General features: G+C 53.0%; 8 protein-coding genes across 8 annotated transcripts; 6 read left to right on the top strand and 2 right to left on the bottom strand.

Annotated features, from left to right (window-relative positions):
• Positions 1-206: 206 nt before the first annotated feature.
• Positions 207-1427, top strand: BJY04DRAFT_231378 (Zn(II)2Cys6 transcription factor domain-containing protein; the record flags this gene model as incomplete). Its single annotated transcript, XM_073719518.1, has 3 exons — positions 207-346; positions 407-842; positions 903-1427. The coding sequence occupies 3 exons, from the start codon at positions 207-209 to the stop codon at positions 1425-1427; spliced, it is 1101 nt and encodes a 366-aa protein (XP_073566584.1).
• BJY04DRAFT_139290 (SDR family NAD(P)-dependent oxidoreductase) lies at positions 1414-2662 on the top strand. Its single transcript, XM_073708651.1, has 3 exons — positions 1414-1655; positions 1707-2318; positions 2370-2662. The coding sequence occupies exons 1-3, from the start codon at positions 1580-1582 to the stop codon at positions 2585-2587; spliced, it is 906 nt and encodes a 301-aa protein (XP_073566583.1). The 5' UTR covers positions 1414-1579; the 3' UTR covers positions 2588-2662.
• A 201-nt stretch (positions 2663-2863) lies between these two features.
• BJY04DRAFT_222775 (Zn(II)2Cys6 transcription factor) lies at positions 2864-4033 on the top strand (the record flags this gene model as incomplete). The annotated part of the gene is made up of 3 exons (XM_073717494.1): positions 2864-2961; positions 3012-3668; positions 3730-4033. 3 exons carry the CDS (start codon positions 2864-2866, stop codon positions 4031-4033), a joined length of 1059 nt encoding a protein of 352 aa, XP_073566582.1.
• A 1339-nt stretch (positions 4034-5372) lies between these two features.
• Positions 5373-9165, top strand: BJY04DRAFT_222774 (hybrid sensor histidine kinase/response regulator; the record flags this gene model as incomplete). Its single annotated transcript, XM_073717493.1, has 4 exons — positions 5373-5476; positions 5542-6720; positions 6768-8513; positions 8565-9165. 4 exons carry the CDS (start codon positions 5373-5375, stop codon positions 9163-9165), a joined length of 3630 nt encoding a protein of 1209 aa, XP_073566581.1.
• Positions 9166-10912: 1747 nt separating this feature from the next.
• On the top strand, positions 10913-12798 carry BJY04DRAFT_231373 (FAD-binding domain-containing protein; the record flags this gene model as incomplete). Its single annotated transcript, XM_073719517.1, has 3 exons — positions 10913-11210; positions 11296-11810; positions 11860-12798. 3 exons carry the CDS (start codon positions 10913-10915, stop codon positions 12796-12798), a joined length of 1752 nt encoding a protein of 583 aa, XP_073566580.1.
• A 398-nt stretch (positions 12799-13196) lies between these two features.
• BJY04DRAFT_231372 (cytochrome P450) lies at positions 13197-14868 on the bottom strand (the record flags this gene model as incomplete). The annotated part of the gene is made up of 5 exons (XM_073719516.1): positions 13197-13849; positions 13917-14282; positions 14335-14625; positions 14685-14739; positions 14803-14868. 5 exons carry the CDS (start codon positions 14866-14868, stop codon positions 13197-13199), a joined length of 1431 nt encoding a protein of 476 aa, XP_073566579.1.
• A 531-nt stretch (positions 14869-15399) lies between these two features.
• Positions 15400-16897, bottom strand: BJY04DRAFT_199426 (uncharacterized protein). The gene has a single exon (XM_073712773.1). The coding sequence runs from the start codon at positions 16629-16631 to the stop codon at positions 15828-15830; it is 804 nt and encodes a 267-aa protein (XP_073566578.1). The 5' UTR covers positions 16632-16897; the 3' UTR covers positions 15400-15827.
• An 853-nt stretch (positions 16898-17750) lies between these two features.
• On the top strand, positions 17751-19319 carry BJY04DRAFT_222770 (phosphotransferase family protein; the record flags this gene model as incomplete). The annotated part of the gene is made up of 1 exon (XM_073717492.1): positions 17751-19319. The coding sequence occupies one exon, from the start codon at positions 17751-17753 to the stop codon at positions 19317-19319; it is 1569 nt and encodes a 522-aa protein (XP_073566577.1).
• Positions 19320-19706: the final 387 nt, after the last annotated feature.

Raw genomic sequence — 19706 nt, 5'->3', positions numbered from 1 at the left:
ATTCTTTAAGGGTCAGTGATGCCGATACTTATACTTAACAGAGGCCTCATTAATACTGTAATATGATTGGTTGATTGCAATGGTAAGCAGGATGACAATTGCAGGCCGGATCCTCCCACTGGACTACCCACCGGAGTCTCCCACTTGCTCTCAACCACCCCTTGGAGTATCCCACTTTGCTCTTTGATCGCCATACTCACTCCAACATGGCAGGATCATTCATTTGTCATTTCCCTGGCTGCACTGCTACATACCGGAGAAAAGAGCATCTGACACGTCATGCGGCTCAGCATGCCGAGACCGAGTCCTTCCAATGTCCAAGATGCGACAAACAGTTCAAAAGGAGGTGCGGTGCATCCCTAAAGCTATTTCCAATCATTCGATCAATATTAATAACTACTGCCAGTGACACCCTTCGACGACACCTCCGGCAAGGCCATGGCATAAACGAACCCACTGTCCGCATACGGGCATGTCAGAGCTGTCGAGAGCTGAAAACTCGATGCTACGGAAGATTTCCATGTACCGAGTGCTCTCGCCGTCAGACGCAATGTAGTGCTCCCGGTGATGCACCCCCCCATCCTAATCCGGTTTCTAAGCGACAAATTTACCCCCGGTTCAACCAGACACCGACCGAACAACGCGCGATCGAGACGTACTTTGAGCTGTTTGACCCACACTGGACGTTCATCCATCGGGGTACCCTAACGCAACATGCAGACACTCCATTGGTGGTGCAGTCTGTAGTCGTTATTGGACTGTGGCTTAGTGGAGAGGATGCCGCACGTTCGGCCGCCAGACAGCTCCACGGCGTCTTGGGTTCCGCCATACTACAACAGAGGGTACATATTCCTATCAGTGGTTATGGCGCATAGAAGCGGCGTACTAACAACATGCGACAGAGCAAATGGGAGTGCATATCACCACCTGAATGCCCCGGCACATGCAAGTGGCCTATCCCTCTCTACCAGTCCATCCTACTCCACATCCTATTCTTCGCGATATCCAACGACGATAAAGCCCTAGGATCGGATTTCAAGCCGATTTTGCCTTCTACTGCATCAACACTCCTCTCCACTCTCGCAGACAGCTGCAGAAAGCTCGGCATGTTCCATTATCCTACAATCCTAGCCCAGTTCCGTAACGACCATGTAGCATCATACATCTGGTTGTGCATCGAAGAGATAAAGCGATTCAATATAGCGCTGTTCAGAACCTGTAGAAGGTTCAGCAATCTGAGTGACCGAGTTGAGGTGGATGAGTTGCAGTTTCCGCCCCCGGCCATTGACGACCTCTGGAACGCCATCGAACAGGAAGACTGGAACGCGGCTTTAACCAAGCGTGCGAGGAAGATCGATGAATTTGACGGGCCACTAGAGGAGCACTGGATCTCCAACTCAGCGGGTATCTTCAAGAGCATTGATTGAATCTGTTGGCTCATGGTTGGTAGTGGCGGCCGCCGGCGGCCGCCAGCTTATGCCTGTCCTTTTTCCTACAATGGGGAGATTTCATGTATATATAGTCACTTTTGCCCGGTCTCTCTCAGTGTCATAATTCCCAGTTATTTCTCAACACGACTATGGCTTCTTCAATCGAGGCAGGCAACATCTTCCACGTCGACGGACTCGTGGCTATTATCACTGGCGGAGGCAGTGGTAAGTAATACATATCTCAACCTCTCTCCCCAACTAACTCTCTACCCCCAGGCATCGGCCTCACAATGGCTCGTGCACTTGCACAGAACGGAGCACGGAAAGTCTACATCCTCGGCCGCAGACTCGAAGTCCTCCAGAAGGCAGCGGCGGAACACCCCAGCATCATCGCCCAGCAATGCGACGTCACGTCAAAGGACGATCTCCAACGCGTCGTCGACGACATCACTGCAGAAATAGGATACGTCAACCTCGTCGTCGCCAACTCCGGTGACATCGGACCTCCAGTACGATTTCATCCCGACGCGTCTATCTCCGAGCTGCGACAGAGGCTGTTTACCGATTTCTCCATGGACGAAATGACCAGAACGCTACATCTCAATATCACGGCTGCGTTCTTCACTATGACTGCATTCCTCGAGTTGCTTGAGGTAGGGAACGAGAAAGCTCTATCTGGCGGCTTTGGCAAGCCTATCGCCGAGGGTAGCAATGTCCCCTCAATCCAGAGCCAGGTCATCTTCACTACCAGTATCTCGGCGTTCAGTCGACACTGGACCTCGTCGCCACCGTATTTAACTAGCAAGGCTGCAATTATGCAGGTGACCAAACATGCTAGCACCCAGCTGGCTAAATTCGGCATCCGTGTCAATGCCATTGCCCCAGGAAGTAAGTTGGCTCGACACACATATGAGACCTCGAACTGACATTATTTTCCAGTCTATCCATCCGAGCTAGCCTCGGTGCTTATCCAGAGCCGCACTCCAGAAACTGAAGCTGCAGACGACCAGAGGTTTATCCCAGCGAGGCGGTTCGGCGGAGATGAGGAGATGGCTGGGGCGATCTTGTACCTTGCCAGTCGGGCAGGAAGCTACTCCAACGGGTCAATCTTGGTCACGGATGGGGGTCGGTTGTCTGTCATGACGGGAACATATTAAATCACTTTGTTGTGTTCCGTAGGAGCAATTTAGTCCATGATCATCATGCCACATCAGCCTCACTTTGACTCCAACTCCAACTCCAGTCGGGTTCTATTGATCATTGCTGTAATCGGACTAGCTCTTTATCGGCCGCGCCGGATGTGTCGGCCGCCACTAGTCCTCTTTCGATGATCACACGAGTCATGTAAGAATGCTGACAATCCTCACCCCGCGCTGCATATTCGAGAACTCGCAACTGCATACAGGCATCCATTTCATTGTCAAGACCCTGAAATGCCAGCAGCGGCTCAGGCATCCAGCGTGTGCCGAGTCTGCAAGGCCAGAAAGAAGAAATGTGACAAGGTGTTGCCAAGTTGTGGCTACTGCACAAAGTACGTACTCCATCTACCCCTAGACCGTACCCCACGTTAAGTCCTCGTAGCAAAGGCCTACAATGCAATTATCAACAGGCTGAGCTCATTTCAAATGAGCGTAAACCACCTACTGAGCAGTATCTCAAGCCCGTCTTCACATATCTTCCCCAGCTGCCTCTCCAAGATCCCCTCTCCTCGACGGAGCTGGCACTATGTCACCAGGCACAAAACCTCATCACCGCCACAGGGCAGTATCTCGATGAAGTGAGCGTTTGCTACTTCCAAGGCGTACACAGCTTCGTTCCAATGATCTCAAGATCCCGATTCCACGACCAGTTGCTCTCATATGGTGCAAGTCCGCGGGCGGACTTCGCTATGCTTCTCCTCAGCATGTCACTGCTCACATGTTCGCCAGCTCCAGCCGACTCACCTGGTATTGAAAGTTTCAGTTACTACCTCTCTGTGAAGTCACTCCTGTGTCAAGCGCAAACGCTCTGTAGGCCGTCGCTAGATCTTATCCAGGCAGGTGTCTTGCTAGCCGTGTTCGAGTATGCCTGTGGCGAGCCAGAGCAAGCACTAATGACGATCGGGGTTTATGCGCGAATGGCCTATGCAGCTGGCTTGAAGCGTCCAACGTCCCTACCAGATAACATCGCGACGGATACACCCTCGCATATTGAGGCCGAGCAGCATGATACGTGGTGGGCCATATCCATCTGTGAGCGGTACAGTGCCGATTCCATCCTCTAGTCCAAAGGATCTTCAAGAGCCGACTAACTCTAGCAGGCTATTCCTCTGCGAAGCAACGAATACAGCACAACCCCTGCTCTCGCCGATTTCAGACTCCGACCACTTCAAGCCCGACCATATCACCTCCAGCGCAAGCGCTGATCCGCTGATCTCCGGATTTCGGAATGCTGCCGTCGCTGCATGCCTCCTCGATCGAGCAATCCAGATACGTTCAGATGGAAAACAAGACGAAATCAACAGCCTCGACAAAGAGCTCCAACTATTCCTCAGCGAAATGATGCATCAATTCCCGATCGGCTCTCAAAGAAACTGCGGGGCTATCGCTATTGCCATTCGGTAGGTAGTTGACCTAAATTTCGGCAGTTATGGCCTGGAGGCTCTGTTGACCCCGCATAGAGCTCTCTTTGTAATCCATCGGCGAAAGCTCGGCTCGTTGGTTCTCGATGATGAAACTCACAATGCCTCGCGTGCTGCCCTCGAGACGATATCTAGAATCGTCATCGACATCTCAGCCGTACACGAAAGCCTCCCTCTGGCTGAACTAGACACCCTCTTACCAAGCTGCATGTATATAGTCCGGGAGGCGCAGAGATATCTCAACAAGGCAGGGCTATCCTCTTTAGATGCTAGATGTCATCTGCAGCACTCGCTCGATTGGTTCAACTGTCGCTGGGTAGCGGGTAGACCGAGGTGAACCTAGGGATCGGGGATCAAGATCAAGGGTATCTGCGAACCACCTAGTTTTGCCACACTATGAGCGCAGATTACAGATCGCATCCTAAGCTTCGCATCGAGATCCTAGCGTTCCAATCCATTTTTACTCGGTATGAGTTATAAGCTTCAGTGGCAACCATGTGGTGATATGCGAAGCGTATCGTGGGGTTGCTGCAGATATATATCTGTGTGTCCACCATGATTTAGACCGGTGGGCTAGAACGTTCTTTCGATGCCGTGGACATTTTTAGCGAGTGGGATTCTCATCAATAATAATAGGTGCTTTGGCACTTCAATTGTATTCTTCAATGGTTTGGTTCTACGAGAGGCCTAGAACAAGGTTCTCTTAGTGTTGAGCTAGCCTTGGACGTAGTAACTGGGAGGGATTGCCGAGGGACAATAATAAGCTTGAATTAAAGAATTTTTGATGAGCATTGGATTGAATATCAATGACAAGCCGTGCACATAATAACATTGACGAACAGAGTACGCCTGGATGAGGCTTCGAGACGGGCGAGTGCGATCTCGACCGTTGACTCGTGGGATGCAGATCCCGAGAGCCGAACCATTCCAGCCTGATTGGCTCCTGCGGGCGTTCGCACGAGGCTGGTCTCGCCTCGAACGTCACAGCCCTCGCTGTTTTGGCCGGCTGTGGCTGTTCCTGTGGAGAGGAACAGCCCAGACCAGCAGCGGTCTGCCACTCACAGACGGGCTCTGCTTCCAGAAACAAGGATTTCTAAGAGTTATTTGTGGGCTAGTGCGTCACTGGCAATAGTCCCGATTCCGATCCCCTGCTGCAATTCTGAATAATCCTCGCCCCTCGCCTAGGGTCTCCGCTCCAGTTATCGGTCGTCACTGCGAACAGCAGAACAAAAATCAAGATCAAAGACAACCGTTTCTCTCGAATGAAGGTGCTGCAAGTCTAATCTCAATCTACATGATCTGATTGCTGCCGGGGCGAAGCAATGGAGGAATATCTATCTCCAGCGCTGCGACAACCGCCCCTGCCCGACACCGAGAAGAAACGCCTCCGGGAGCTGTCCAGGTTTGTTTCCTCCACCAACACACCGTAAGCATGACAATATCTCCCGTGCATGGCCTGTGAGGTTACTGACACGCTATCAATCATCACAGATATTACTGCACCGTCCGGCAGCCTTCCGTCTTCTCTGAGGGCACCCCGGAGCCCGTCGCCCCCGTCGCGGAGGAGGAAAAGGCCTCTGGGGTTGCGTATCTCTCGTCGGACATCACCCTCACGGCGCTTACACAACTCGGTGCATTCAAATTCGGGTGCATGCGATCATTCGTCTCCCTCATCGACGGCGAAAACCAACATATCATCTCCGAGGCGACAACGACCATCTCCCTGCGGGACAGGGACCGCCACGCGCCCAACGATGGCCTATACCTAGGAGTGACGACACTGGATCTGATTTTCGGAGTGTGCCCGCATGCCGTGAAGCTGTTTTCGGGCTTCGACGTGCCACATCTACAAAACACCGTCAACGTCACGGCCAACAGCTCCCGGTACATCGTCCGCGACTTCACCCTCGAGGATTATTTCAAGGAGCGACCGTACGTGACGGAGTGGCCATACTTTCGATTCTACGCCGAGGTGCCAATCTACAGCCCATCAGGCCATATCCTGGGTAGTTACTGCGTGGTGGACAACAAACCGCGCAGCACCTTCGGCGAAGCGGAGGTCACTGCCCTGCAGGAAGTCTCTGATGCGATCGCCAACCATCTCGAAAATGTCCGAACAGTCCACTATCACCGACGATCCGACCTGCTCGTGCAAGGGCTGACTACGTTCGTGAAAGAGCGCCCGGATAACTGGAATGCGCCCTTGATTTCCGGGAATGTGTCGACCACCGTGGCACCGGCGAAGAACCTCGCTCGCAAGGGCGGCAGTTCCTCCGCAGAGTCGGCTGACCCTGACCATCTGCCAATTCGCGAGCTGTCATTGACAACCGATCCGACCGGGGGGACGTCGCCGTTGTTTTCGAATCGCGAGGGAGGCGATTATAGTACTGATGCTACATCGCTGTCGGTCGCGCTGCATGAACCTTTGGAGACGCCACCGGCGAATAAGACGGTCGCAGAGGCGCCATCGCCTAAGAATACATCGTTCTTCCCTGGTGTTTCACGGACGGAATCGAGTGTGAAGAGCACGCCACAGCTGAACCCGAAGGACAGCGTCCCTCTGTCCACACGGATCGCCAACATCTTTTCGCATGCCAGTTCGTTATTACGAGAGTCGATGGACGTGGACGGTGTGATGTTCGTGGATGCTTGCCGGTGTAATTCTGGAATGTGAGTTGTTTCTATCTAGTAGATATTTCATGGCTAATTTTTGGTAGTGTCCGGCCTAAAGGTGACCTGCTCGACTGGGAGCCTCTCCCTAAAAACGCCGATCCGAGACCCCGGAGTCAGTCTTCGGTGCTTCCGACGTATCAAAAGGAAGAGACGCTATGCGATAGCTTGGGTCTGGCGCTAACCACGTTCGAGCATGGCGATGCTTCTCGTTATGCGGTCCCCGACTCAATACTGCAACAGCTTATCACAGCTCTTCCGCAAGGTGGAGTATTACATCTGGATGGACCGTCTCAATCAGGATCTCCCGGCAATGTCCTCGTTGATGCTCCAGATGGAGACACCAATCCTACCGTATCCTCCGAGCGCAGTCAGGTTGAGCTGGTGGCGAAGCGCCTGGCCCTGTCTTTCCCCCAAGCACGCTCATTGCTCTTCATTCCCCTGTGGGATTGGAATAAGGGCCAATGGCTTGCTGGAACGTTCGTGTGGACAAAGCAGAGCGACCAGGAGCGGGCTCTTGGATTAGAAGAACTCCACTACTTCAAGGTATTCGGCGACTCGATCATCTCAGAGATTGCCCGACTGGACTGGGCCGCGAAGGAAAAGTCCAAGTTCGACCTCATCTCCTCGGTCAGTCACGAGCTGCGGTCGCCGTTACACGGTATGCTCGCAAACGCAGAGCTCCTATCCTCCTCACCACTACAAACAGACCAGCAAGAAATCGTCAAGGCCCTGGAGACCTGTGGAATCACCCTGCTGGATACAATGAACCACCTTCTCGACTTTGCAAAGATCAACAACCTCACCTCTCTCAACCAAAGCGCCTCCTCCGTGACCAGCATGGTCAGCACATTCGACCTCGACGTGCTGGTGGAAGAAGTAGTCAACAGCGTCTTCTCTGGCATGCGCCACGCAGCCATCGCATCAACACCAACTGGCAGTCCTGTACCTGGTTCTGATCCAACGGACTACAAAAAGGATCTCTCAGTGGTCCTCCGCTTCGAAAACCAGGACCAGTGGAAGGTCACCTCCATGACAGGCGCGTGGCGACGAATTGTCATGAACATCCTCGGCAACGCGTTGAAATACACCGACAGCGGGTTTGTAGAGATCTCCGCGTCTCTACTCGCTCCGCCTCTGGATGGAGATTCAGTCACTGCCCATCTTCGCTTCGCGGATAGCGGCCGAGGCATGTCGCAGGAGTTCTTACGCAATAAGCTGTTCTCGCCTTTCTCGCAGGAAGATGCCCTCTCTGAGGGTGCTGGTCTTGGTCTGAGCATTGTGAAGCAGCTCGTTTCATTTTTGAATGGGTCAATCGACGTCAAGAGCGAAGTCGGCGTTGGGACACAAGTTGACATCTTCATCCCCGTGCAGCCTGTACCAAACACCGACTACACCCCTATCGCTACCCCGTCTGGTCTGGTTTCCAACCAGCTGCCGCAAAGTGAGACGGTATTCTCACTCATCGGGTTCAACGCCTACCCCGAGCTCTCCGAGGAGCCAACCGGTACATTAAGCCCAGCAGCGAAACGCAAGATCTGCCTACAGGGCTTCTTCTCCCACCTCGTTGCCGACCAGCCCGGCTGGAAGGTCCTATCCGCCGAATCCCTCGCCGACGCAACCGGCGACGTCGCCATCATCGAAGAAAAGGCGCTGAAGAGGCTCTACAACGACGAATCCATGTCCCTCGTCAAGAGCAAGCCCACGCGCTTCGTCTGCCTCTGCGAGGGGGTACAGACGCTCACAAACGACGACCTGGCGAGCAGAGGCCAGGTCGTTCGGATCCACCAACCGTGAGTCCCAATATCCCCCTTTCCATTGCTCAATCTCTCTAACGAACCCAGATTCTCTCCCCGCAAGGTCATGCAGGCTCTCAAGTCCGCTCTCGAACTCAAGCCCGAACCCCCGCAACCCATCGCCATGTCCTCCGACGCCCGCATCCCCCAACCCCATCCCAACACCGACCACCTGAACCTCACACCGCACTCACTCACCATCCCGCCCAAACTCTCCCTCACAACCAACATCCTCAAACCCCCCACGCCCCCCTCCGACCCACCCCCCCGGAGCGAAAACAACGTCCTGATCGTCGACGACAACGAAATCAACATCAAAGTGCTCGCGAAACTCATGACGAAACTCGGCTTTAGTTACAGCACCGCAACAAACGGGCTAATCGCGCTAAACAAATACAAAGAGGCGCCGTCCTCATTCAAAGTCGTGCTCATGGACGTCTCGATGCCTGTGATGGACGGGATCGACGCAACGCGGCATATCCGCGCGTTCGAGCGCGAGATGGGCCTGTCTCCTGTGAAGTTGTTTGCGGTCACGGGGATTGCGTCGTCGCCGATGCAGCAGGAGGCGTTGATTGCGGGTGTTGATGAGTATCTGGTTAAGCCCCTTTCGTTGAAGCAGCTGGGGGCGTTGGTTAAAGGGCATTTATAATCTTTTCCGAGTTTGTCTATAGAGGATAGATCGATTTATGGAGAGTGATGAAGAGGGAGAGAGGGAGTTTTGTATATACCCCGGAGCATGGCGTGGCATGGCATGGCATGGGCGCATGATTGATAACTTCTGTACATATAAAACACTGGCGTTTCGGGATATGACATGATAATCGAAATGAACTGCATGAATACGCCCTACGTCTTTTACACTTTACATCAGTATGACAACCAGGAAGCCCCGTAAACTGATTTGCTGGGAAAGCTTGCTGGTGATGGGATACTATTATTGTCTCTTCAAGGTCGCTGGCCTGGACAGATATCCCTGAGAGCTCCAGGATTAATGGCAAACGCTTTTATAAGACGTTGAATCACCCGTGAACGGTCTCAGGATGTGAACGGTCTCCCGTTTCCAGAGCATACCATTGCTGATAAACCCCCACGTCGCTGCCAATACCAGGCTCAGTTCGGATGGTTTCGGTGCCCCAACCACACCACCTGCACCTGTACCTAGACAGCGACCGATTCTCTGTTGGTGTAACAGCTCTACTTCCCTCATACCTTCCGCACCGCATCCAAACCCACGAGTAGGCGTCTGAACCACAAGGGTAAGCAAGCGTGTCTCCAACAAACCAACCCAGTGTAGCCGAACCAATACAACACAACCCCCCATCATCATCAATCACTGGTCCAAGTATCCCCGCATGATGATGTCTGACACATACCTTCACCCACCGGCACCCAGGACGCTCACTCCGAGGCTTACAGACAGGGGATCCCTCCCCAACGTGAGGCTGCAGTAAGCTTTCCCACGAGGCTGCGCTCTTACCTTGCCTCAGGGTCATGCGCTGCGATGCGCGGTTTGTAGTTACCCCCACACGATGAGCCCTGAGAATGCTTGATCTCCGAGATTGCGAGCTAGTCGGATAGCATATGAGCGAACCTGGCTGTTTGAGTGTGTAAAAAGAGGAATCCCCCGATACGCTGGCCCAGGGGCGCCACGCTATACTATACCACGGTTGAGTATTATTAGTATCCCACTAGTTGGCCGATAGTCTTGAGATACTCTTTAAAGGTGTCAGATAGACGATTGGTGCTACGGAGCAGGATGATGAAGGACGTTATCATCGAATCAGGATCATAGCGCACGGATTATGTAGAGCGACAGTGACCAACTGATTGTTTATCCTGCGCCTACTGGACATGAGTAAATTAAAGATCGAAGAAAAGGCGGAATACCATTAATAGAACGTGGTGCAGCCATGAATCCCGCGTCTCCTGCATGACCGTCTCAATATTAGAATCGGATCGAGCATAGACCCCTTGAGGTGCCACCTTTCGTACAAAGAAGGAAGCGATACTCTGCCCTGCCCTTGATCCGTTATATGCCTCAGGCCCTCTACCAGTGAGACATGTAAGCCTGCAATACGAACAGCTGATAGTTTTGCTTTTTATCCCAGCTCATGATACGAGAGGTGTCATATACGGCAATAGCATCGGAGGATATCGTCCACCTGAATCGCTCAATAGGGCAAGATTGTTACACAACAGATGAATAGATCGTGTTGCTCGGAAATAATCTGCAAGGAGGGACCGTATCGTGGTTGAGCCTCGCATGTCCCCTGTCCCATGTATAGGTGCCCAAGGGATTAAATACTGGCCGGAACTCCCCTTGGTCAGTTGCTCAGTTGTTTTGCGTGACGTTTAGGGCTCACAGAGGCTTTGCCGGATCCTTTGACTTTGTCACCATGTATATCTCAGCGCGATATCGCTTCCTCACTTTGTTATGGTTGCTCATAACCAACAAGGCTCTCGCCGCCCCCCGGCCCTGGCCTCGCACTCCCTCGTCGGACTGCCGCTGCCTCCCAACCGACCCCTGCTGGCCATCTGTCCGTCAATGGAGTGCCCTGAACCAAACAATCAGCGGACGTCTCCTCCGTCTAAGACCGGTAGGAGCCGTCTGCCACGGCGCCGAATACAACGAGGAAAGATGCGCAGAAGCGATGAACAACACGATGAGCACGCTCTGGCGAGTGACACAACCGGGTACGTACCCCACTGCGCATGGATACCTCTCTGCGTTGTGCCAACGCCTATCAAAGCACTAACATACATATCCATCCATCTGCAGGCGCCCTCATGACTCAAAACTGGGAGACCCTCGGCGACAACGAAACATGTTTCATCGGCTCCCCCCGCGAACTACCCTGCTACCAAGGCCGCATCCCCAACTACGCCGTCATGGCCGAATCCGCAGCGGACGTGCAAGCCGCGGTGCGATTTTCCACACGGCATAACCTGCACGTTGTGATCCGGAATACCGGCCATGATGGCACGGGACGGTCGAGTGGGCCTGGGTCGATACAGATCAACACAAACCGGCTGAAGAGCGTGCAGTTCACGGATGAGTTTGTTCCAGTGGGTGGGAGTGAATCCCTGGGGTCGGCTGTTACCGCCGGGTCGGGGAATATGGCGATTGAGTTGCTGCGGGCTGCAAGGGTGCAGGGGTTGAATCTTGTGACTGGGAATGCGAACACGGTTGGTGCTCTGGGGGGGTTCTTGCTTGGGGGTGGGTGTGGCCCGTTGGGGCCGTTGCATGGGATGGGGGCGGATAATGCGCTGCAGTTTAAGGTTGTTACGGCCGATGTAGGTGATATCGAGGATGTTATAGTGAGTATTGTCTAATTTTGTACAGGGCAAGCTGGTTATCGCGAACGATTTCCAGAATCAAGACCTATACTGGGCACTCCGAGGAGGCGGCGGCGGCACATTCGGAGTCGTTGTCGAAGCCACTGTCCGCACATTCCCCGAGGTCTCCGCCGTGCAGTTTGAATTGGTGGCCAATCTCACCGGAGAAAACGCCAACCGCTCAATCTGGGAAATCACACGCGAGATAGCGGCTATCCTTCCGCAGCTAAAACAGGCAGACGAAACAACCAGCGCGATAATGATCGTTGCAATGGCACCAGATGCCGCCGTGCTCGCGTCTAGCATACTCTTCCCCACCACTGCAGACCTCCAAGCATCAGAAAACCGCCTCACAGGCCTTATGCAGTCTCTCGACACCCTTGGACTTCCCTACAGCTCGCAGTTCACAGCCTACGAGAAGGTATCCAGCTACCTCACCCTTCCAGCCTCCTTATTCGGCAACTTCGGTCGTGTCGAGGGGTCCGCCCTTCTTTCACAGGACCTCTTCCTCCAGGACAACGGAACAGACCACATCTTCGAGACCCTCGCAAACCTAGACTACCAACCAGGCGACACGCTGGAATACCTAATGGCCTTCGGCGGCAAGGTCTCAGCTAACAAAGACCACGTCGACAGCTCCTTATCGCCCTCGTGGCGCGAAACAGGTATACTGATTACTTTCCGGCGGATCCTGCCGCCTAATTCGACAGTGAAGAATCTCAACCCGAATCCGATGCGGCGGATTCGGTCTATAGAGAGGCCGTCGCTGGGTGCATATGTCAATGTTGGTGCGCCAGATATACCGGACTCCAAACAGGCGTTTTGGGGTGGGCATTATGACAGGTTGCTGGAGATTAAGAGGAAATACGATCCGGATAGTTTGTTTATTGTGCGGTTGGGGGTGGAGAGTGATGAGTGGGATGAGGAGGGGATCTGTCGGGTTTGAAGTGGATGGAGTAGAAAGGTTGGATTGGCAGGCTCGATGATATTTACAAGACTAGCAAAAGTGAGTATGTTTCCGGAAACGGACATCAGCATACTACATTTCGTATACAAGCTTGTGCGTCGTTGATTAATATAATATATCTCCCTTTACGTTGATGCAAGCAGTTGCACTGTTGCGATATGGAGATTCTTTCCAATCCATATGCCAGGAACTCCTTGAGAACAACGTGCTTGTTCTTCAGGTGAAGGCTGCACGCAACCTAAATAAGTTGCTAGGTCTATATATGTTGCCTCTCTTATAAGACACATGAATCAACCCCGTACTCTTACACGACCACTCAAGACAGCATAGCACCATCCGACGGTGACAAGAAGACTAAAAACACTCTCCCACCCCTCTCACGCATTCCCACACACGTACTCCCGAAACTGCAAATATGGCCCATCCTTCAGACTCGTAAACGCCCAAGAGGTATGAAACTGCCCCCTAAAGGCCCCCTCCCCCTCACCCACACTCGCAACCGGCACTCCCTCCACCGGGCGCCGAAACTCATACCGCGAAACCACAGCAGCGACCGCAAGCGAAATCTCCGTAATCGCCAACCCCTTCCCGACACAATTCCTCGGCCCAACCGAGAACGAAGCCAACGCACCCTTCGCAATACGAACAGTCTCCTCTCCACTCTCCTCCGTTATCCAACGCTCAGGCAGGAACTTGAACGGATCGGGGAAGTATCTCGGATTATGATTGAGTGACCAGATCCCCGTGCCTACCTCACACCCGGCGGGGATGTGCATGCCCAGCTCGGGGATGTTCAAGCCGCCGGCGAGGACCTCCCGCCACAGGGCGCCGCTGACGGCGGGGGAGAGACGGATTGCTTCGTAGATACATGCCCGGAGGTAGGTGCATGAGTTGATTGTTGGTCCTTGCGCGACATCGTTTGGGTTTGGAAAGGCAGAGCGGATTTCGTTCGTAAGCCGGGCGTAGGCCGTGGGGTTGCGCGAGAGGTAGAAGAAGAGGGCGGCCATGCCGGTAGACGAGGTGTCGGAGCCTATATTCAGACAGGAGTAAGGATCAGTGATCAATCAGGGAGTATTAGGATAGTGGTGGGAACACACCTGCAATAATCAACAGATTACTATCAACAGCCAACTGCATCGTCGGGAGACCCTCCCCCGTCTCCGGGTCTTTGGCTGCAATCATGTTCCCAAGGACATCGGTCAGACCCTCCTTTTGCCGGGCTAGACGTGCTTGCATAATTTCTCGAGCTTTCATCGTGAATCGCATGGCGCGTCGTCTTGCTTCGGGGAATAAGATGTGATTCATCTTAAACGTCTCGAGCTGGGGAATCTGAAGGAGGAAGCCAAACCGTTGCATTTGACCTAACACCCCGTCGACGATCCAGTGGTTTTCGCTGCTGGTAAGGAGGTTATATGAGGTGCTGAAGACGAGCTCGGACATGACGTCGAAGGTGAAGTAGTCACCTGGACGGATGGTCAGAGTTGTACTGAAGGATAGAGTGATCTGAGATCTTACACCAATGGCTCATGTTCTTGGGGACACTCCAGCCATCACCAGCAGGCTCCAGCGTGGCGTTGAAGCGATCCTTCTCGTCACCGACGGATCTGGCAAACAAAGATGCGATGCTCCTCATTTTATCATCCAGTCGTCGGATGTTCGTGTCGGATAGCCCTTGGCCCATGAGACGGCGGAAGAATTTGTGCTTGGTGTCATCGAGGGTGGAGAGCGTGGAGTGGACGTTCGGAACGAAGGAGACGCGTTTATATCCATTGGACTTGTGGACGTTTGCTCCGTGGCCGTAGATAGCTAGAAGATTTAAGGTCAGATAGGTGTTTCGGTTCCCTGTATAGAATCGGAGAAGATACCTTGCATGCCGACCTCTGAGTCGATTACGATGCGGTTTGGGCCGTATCGCACGACCTCGCCTGGAGGGTCGTAGCCTGTCAGCGTTGAAATTTATGAGCTGTAGGGGTGTTTCTGTACCGTATATTTGGTGGCATTTCCATATATCGGTGTGCAAGTCGCCAACGTACGCATGGTACAAGGCATACAAGTTGGTCAGTTTGGCAAGCAGGGGCCCCGGGTATTTCGCATATGGATGATAGAACAGCCGGTATGTGCAGAGCGCGATCTGATGCCATCATTAGAGATGTATGCTGTTGAAGAATGGGATAAAGACAATGGAGCAGACTTACCAGGGATAATAAACATAACCCGGCTGCTGTGGTCAGGATTTGTGTCATGTATGCCAGTACACTGTCAGTAAGGAGAGCTGCCATCTTGGCCACGAGGACAGCTATAGTCTTGATAATGTCAGACCAGACTCAGCAGGGCTTTCTGAGGGATGAGGTTATGTTTTTGGGAGATCTTATGGATTGAACGAATTAATAATCCCATCAAGGATATCGAGATTTCTCATCTTTTGTGTAACCTCTGCCTATTTAAAGCGAGCGAAGAGTGGGTATTGCCACATGGCCTGAAGCATGTCTCCGGCATTTTCATGTCGCCCCTGGGGCATGATCCGACGCCCTTGCGGTCAAACTACCATAACACGATGATAAGCCTTACGCAGATAGGCAAGAGACCACTACCAAGGAAGAGATTGCAAAGTATATGACTGGCGTGTGTATCATGCACGAAGCATGACTTGAGTAGGACTAGCCCGAGGGACTGAACCCACAGGCTCTGCGTGCCAATTCCTATCAAGAGTCAAGAGCAAGGTGCCAAGCCATCTTTAGGTATGAAGGTAAGGGTTGGCTACTAGCTAGTAGATGATTACTGATTATGACATCCGGATTACTGATACCTGAAGATCTCCACAGGGCCAGTCCGACCCACAAGTTGTATCAGATGGCCAGTAAGAGTAGGTTTTATAGTGCCCTACTCCATACAGAGAAGTCGTGCCATCTATAAAGGTGGAGCTTGGTCTCGTTCGCCAATATCGATTGCCATATTCGCATACTACCCAGCTCCATCAATCCCAGCCGGCGTTGCCCTCGAGAATAGCATCACTTGAGATGAACATTAACCTTGCTCAGCGCCTGCGTCACATGCGCATACGGTCGCACAGTTTTCCCATCCTCCTCCGCCTCATACTCATCCGCCCTGACAATCGCCACCAACTCGGCCCTAAACGGCGCCGGGGGATTGGTCCAGATGTGATGCACGGCATCGTGGAAGCACTCGATGTTGATCGCCCTGAACCCCTTCTCAGCCGCATCCCACATCAACCACTGCGCCATTTTCTTTGTAATGCCCAGGTGCGTATAATCCTCTCTCGTCGAAGTCCCCATCCGATTCAAAAGCTCCATCGGACCTTTGGGCGTCCATACAGCCGGATCCCGGGTATCCTGCCCCGTCAGGTATCCGAAGAAAATAGGAAACTCGGGCAACGCTCCGAACAATGGGCCTAGGATTTCCGGTCCAATCGGGTTGATGGCATCGAACGCCAGCGCGATCGAAGCGAGAGGGTAATCCATCTTCTCTAGGATCTGTTCGCCACTGAGCGCTGGGTCGCGTGTGGGATCCCAGAGGTTTGCGCCTCCTGTTGCCGCGGCCTCGGGGTGTTTGAATTTGTATTCCTTGTCAAAGACGCCGTAGGAGAGCCCCGAGTCGATCTGGTGTTTGACCATGTTTGTGATTTTGTCGAACATCTCGTAGAAAATCTCGGTGCCGTTGTCGGGGTAGACTCTGGACCAGACGGGGGAGTGGAAGACGTTGCTGTGGCACATGATGGCCTTTGCCCATTCTAAATGTTCCGGTCCGAGTTTGCGGATCTCGAACCGTGGGGGCATCTCAATGGGGTTCGGCATGTTGGAGCGTGAGGGTGGTGGTGCGAAGAAAATACTGTAGGATCGGCGCGGGGTTGCGAGAGAAACAGGAAATCCAAGTGCGGCGCCGGCAGGAGAGGAGGCCGACGATCTTTATAGACCATCTCACGGGGGTGCTTATCGTTACATTGGGCTGCGCTAAGACTCAGCTGCATCTCAGCCTGTCTGCGCCCCCAGGACGTCGTGAAAGACAGATCCTCCGACTCCACAACATATTCTCTAATGCAGAGAGATGCCTTATGTTTCCATTAGATACTCTCTGTATAGCCTGTCGGTCAAGCTTCATCTCGTCTCGCAAATTCAGCTTGCGAGGCACCGGAGGCTCAAATACGCCCATTCGTGAAACAGCGCAACGCTGCTTATGTCTTACAAGTTACGTCCTCATTCTTGCGGCGCCACGGCTAGTTAATATTAGGCTGCTTTGCTCTCTCGCTAGGCCAACCGTTGACCGTAAGCACTAGCCTGCAGCCAAGTCTAGCTGGCCTCGCCGGCTACACTCTTCACCCCTGCAGCCCCGCGCAGGAATGCCTGCGGTCCTTAGTCGTCATTGGCTGCTGTCGTTTTAGGAGTTTCAGCTTGATTCTATAGCCGCGGTGCTGATAATAGCAGCAGTCCATAAACTAGTGTCTACCGGGTGATATCCGCACGGGCAACTGCAGCAACATTATGTACGCGTCCAACATCACTCACTAGACCATATCGGTCGAAGGGAGTTCTTGACATCTCTATAGTTCTAGTATCATGGTCACTCGAAGTTCAAATCGCGCAGGGCACTCTGTTTGCGACACGCTAACTTTGTACGCCTACATTCGTGACAGTCCAGGTCCTTGAGCCAGTATTCTCGCATTGTTCGACTGTCCTGATCTCAAACATTCAGGTGTCAAAGACAGTTGGCAAGTAGCACAGTCTTTCATCTTCCTCCGCTCTTCCATTGTCATGTGAAGCTACTAAAGACCTTATTCAGTACTATGGCTTCATGTGCGAGTTTCTCATGCTCTTTATCCTCGAGGTCGCTTTCTCGGTCTGTATATATAATTGGCGCTCAGCCTCGAAAGTTCAGGAAGGCACAACGACTAACTTCAATATTTGCTAAGATTCGAAATGGCTGATAGTGAAATGACTTACGGCGCAGTGTCTGACATGTCAATGGCTGACGGCGCGGTGTCGGACGCCCCGATGGCGGACAGTGCAATGCCAGACACTGTATCTCCTGACACAGCGATTCCTAGCATTGAAGTACCTGACACCACAATACCTTGGCCGGCGATGCCCGCAAAGGAAAAGCCAACCGGGGAGTCACAGGAGGCGATCCACGGAGCCGGCTCGTCAAGTTCCTACTCCAATGGATGTCCCTTCGGCACGCAGCCAGACTATGGGTACAGATTCAACCAGGTGCTTCGTGTCCTCGACCAGTCTCAACTTCCAGTCCTCGCAAACAGCATTTTCAAACAGGTCTATCCTCACGAAGCAACAGACGACGTATTACCTACTATTGGCGACCACTCAAAGGGCGCCTTCAACATGATGTTTCCAATCACATTCCCCAACGGCGTGAAATGGGCATTGAGAATTCCTGCTGTCGGGTGGGAAGGCTGCTGGGACGAAGCAGCAGCAAGCAACATGTTGACCGAGATCAACACCATGAAGATGCTGAAGCGTGAAACGACCATCCCTCTCCCAGAAGTCATTGCCTACTCAGTCTCTCTCGACACCCCGCTGAGAACCCCCTACTTCATCATGAACTATATCGACGGCATACCCGGCCACAAGATCTGGTTCGAAGCCGAGCTAGTCTGGTCCGAAGAAAAAGGCTACCTGGTCCGGGACTACGACGGCCAGAAGCTGCGTCAACTGAAGATGCTCGATGGAATTGCCGCAGCGATGGTCCAGCTGGGTAAATACACCTACCCTACAAGCGGCACCCCTTTATTCGACGACAACGGATATCGCACCCCGAAAGTGACCGGGCCATGGCGACGCCTAGACGAGCACGCAGGCAGCAAAAACGACGACGACCACGAAGTCGTCTTCGCCGAGTTCCCTCCCTCGCCGAATCCCCATCACTGGAACCGATGCCTCCTTGAGAAATACCCTCGAAGCGGGATCGGCCACGCCGTCGATCGTATCCTATGGCACATCATCAATTGGATCCCTGATCCCAGCGACATGGACCCCTTCGTTCTCGCACATCCAGACTTCAACCTGCAGAAATTCCTGTGCGCGGATGATGGGACGTTGCTGGCCATCATCGACTGGGATGGTAAAACCGCCGTGCCGCGCTCCCGCGGGAACGAGAAGTACCCCGGCTGGCTCTGCAGCGACTTCACGCTCGAGATGAAGATGGCCGAGCAGGACGGGACGATCTCGATAACGCCGCTGGAGCAGACGCGGTTCTTCCGCCGTTTCTACAGAAACAAGCTGGCAAGGTATAAGAAGAGGGAGAACCGCGGCAGGATGGAACCGATCCTGAAGTACAAACTCCCAGGGCTGGCGCTCGTGACGGAGGGAATTGAATATGCGCATTTCGATGCGCATTTCCGGTTGCATACCCTGATGGAGCTTCTCAACCTGGCATGGGAGGCTTCGGGGGTTGAGGATCCGCCGTCGTTCGACGACCTGATCAAGGCATTCTCCGTCAAGGAGATTGATCGGGATTTGAAGAAAAGATAGGGAAGGCGATTAAGATGCTAGTCTTGAGAGCTAAGTGATGGTGCGGAGTCTATTCTTCTCTTTCGTCAAGATGCATGTTGACTTGGTGTTTATCGGATATATCTAGACGAGAGCTGCTGGCTGTTTCGCATTCAGAAAATCACTCTTTTCTTGAATTTAGCATAGAGGTCAAAATACAATCCATATCAAATCTAGCAATATCTTTCACTTCTGTATATATGTTGCTTGTCTCGAGGCAGCGTAACCCCTCGCCCGGTATACTAACATCCCTAACAGCTGGAGCTATAATGGCCCAAGCAGCAAATAGAGTGGACGGAGAACAGAAAATCGTATGGCAAGGTTCCAACAGCCTGTATCTACTCTAATCCCATCAGATAACTATACTCT

Source organism: Aspergillus karnatakaensis (assembly GCF_047715665.1).
Source record: "Aspergillus karnatakaensis strain CBS 102800 unplaced genomic scaffold BJY04scaffold_63, whole genome shotgun sequence".
NCBI lineage: Eukaryota > Fungi > Ascomycota > Eurotiomycetes > Eurotiales > Aspergillaceae > Aspergillus > Aspergillus karnatakaensis.
This window is presented reverse-complemented; position numbering and strand designations above follow the sequence as displayed.

Excerpts from the sequence above, each read along its gene's own strand:
- BJY04DRAFT_139290 (XM_073708651.1), top strand. The coding sequence starts at position 1,580 with ATGGCTTCTTCAATCGAGGCAGGCAACATCTTCCACGTCGACGGACTC. Across the intron at positions 1,656-1,706 it reads TATCACTGGCGGAGGCAGTG|GCATCGGCCTCACAATGGCT; the intron begins GTAAGTAATACA and ends CTCTACCCCCAG. Across the intron at positions 2,319-2,369 it reads CAATGCCATTGCCCCAGGAA|TCTATCCATCCGAGCTAGCC; the intron begins GTAAGTTGGCTC and ends ATTATTTTCCAG.
- BJY04DRAFT_199426 (XM_073712773.1), bottom strand. The coding sequence starts at position 16,631 with ATGCCGAACCCCATTGAGATGCCCCCACGGTTCGAGATCCGCAAACTC.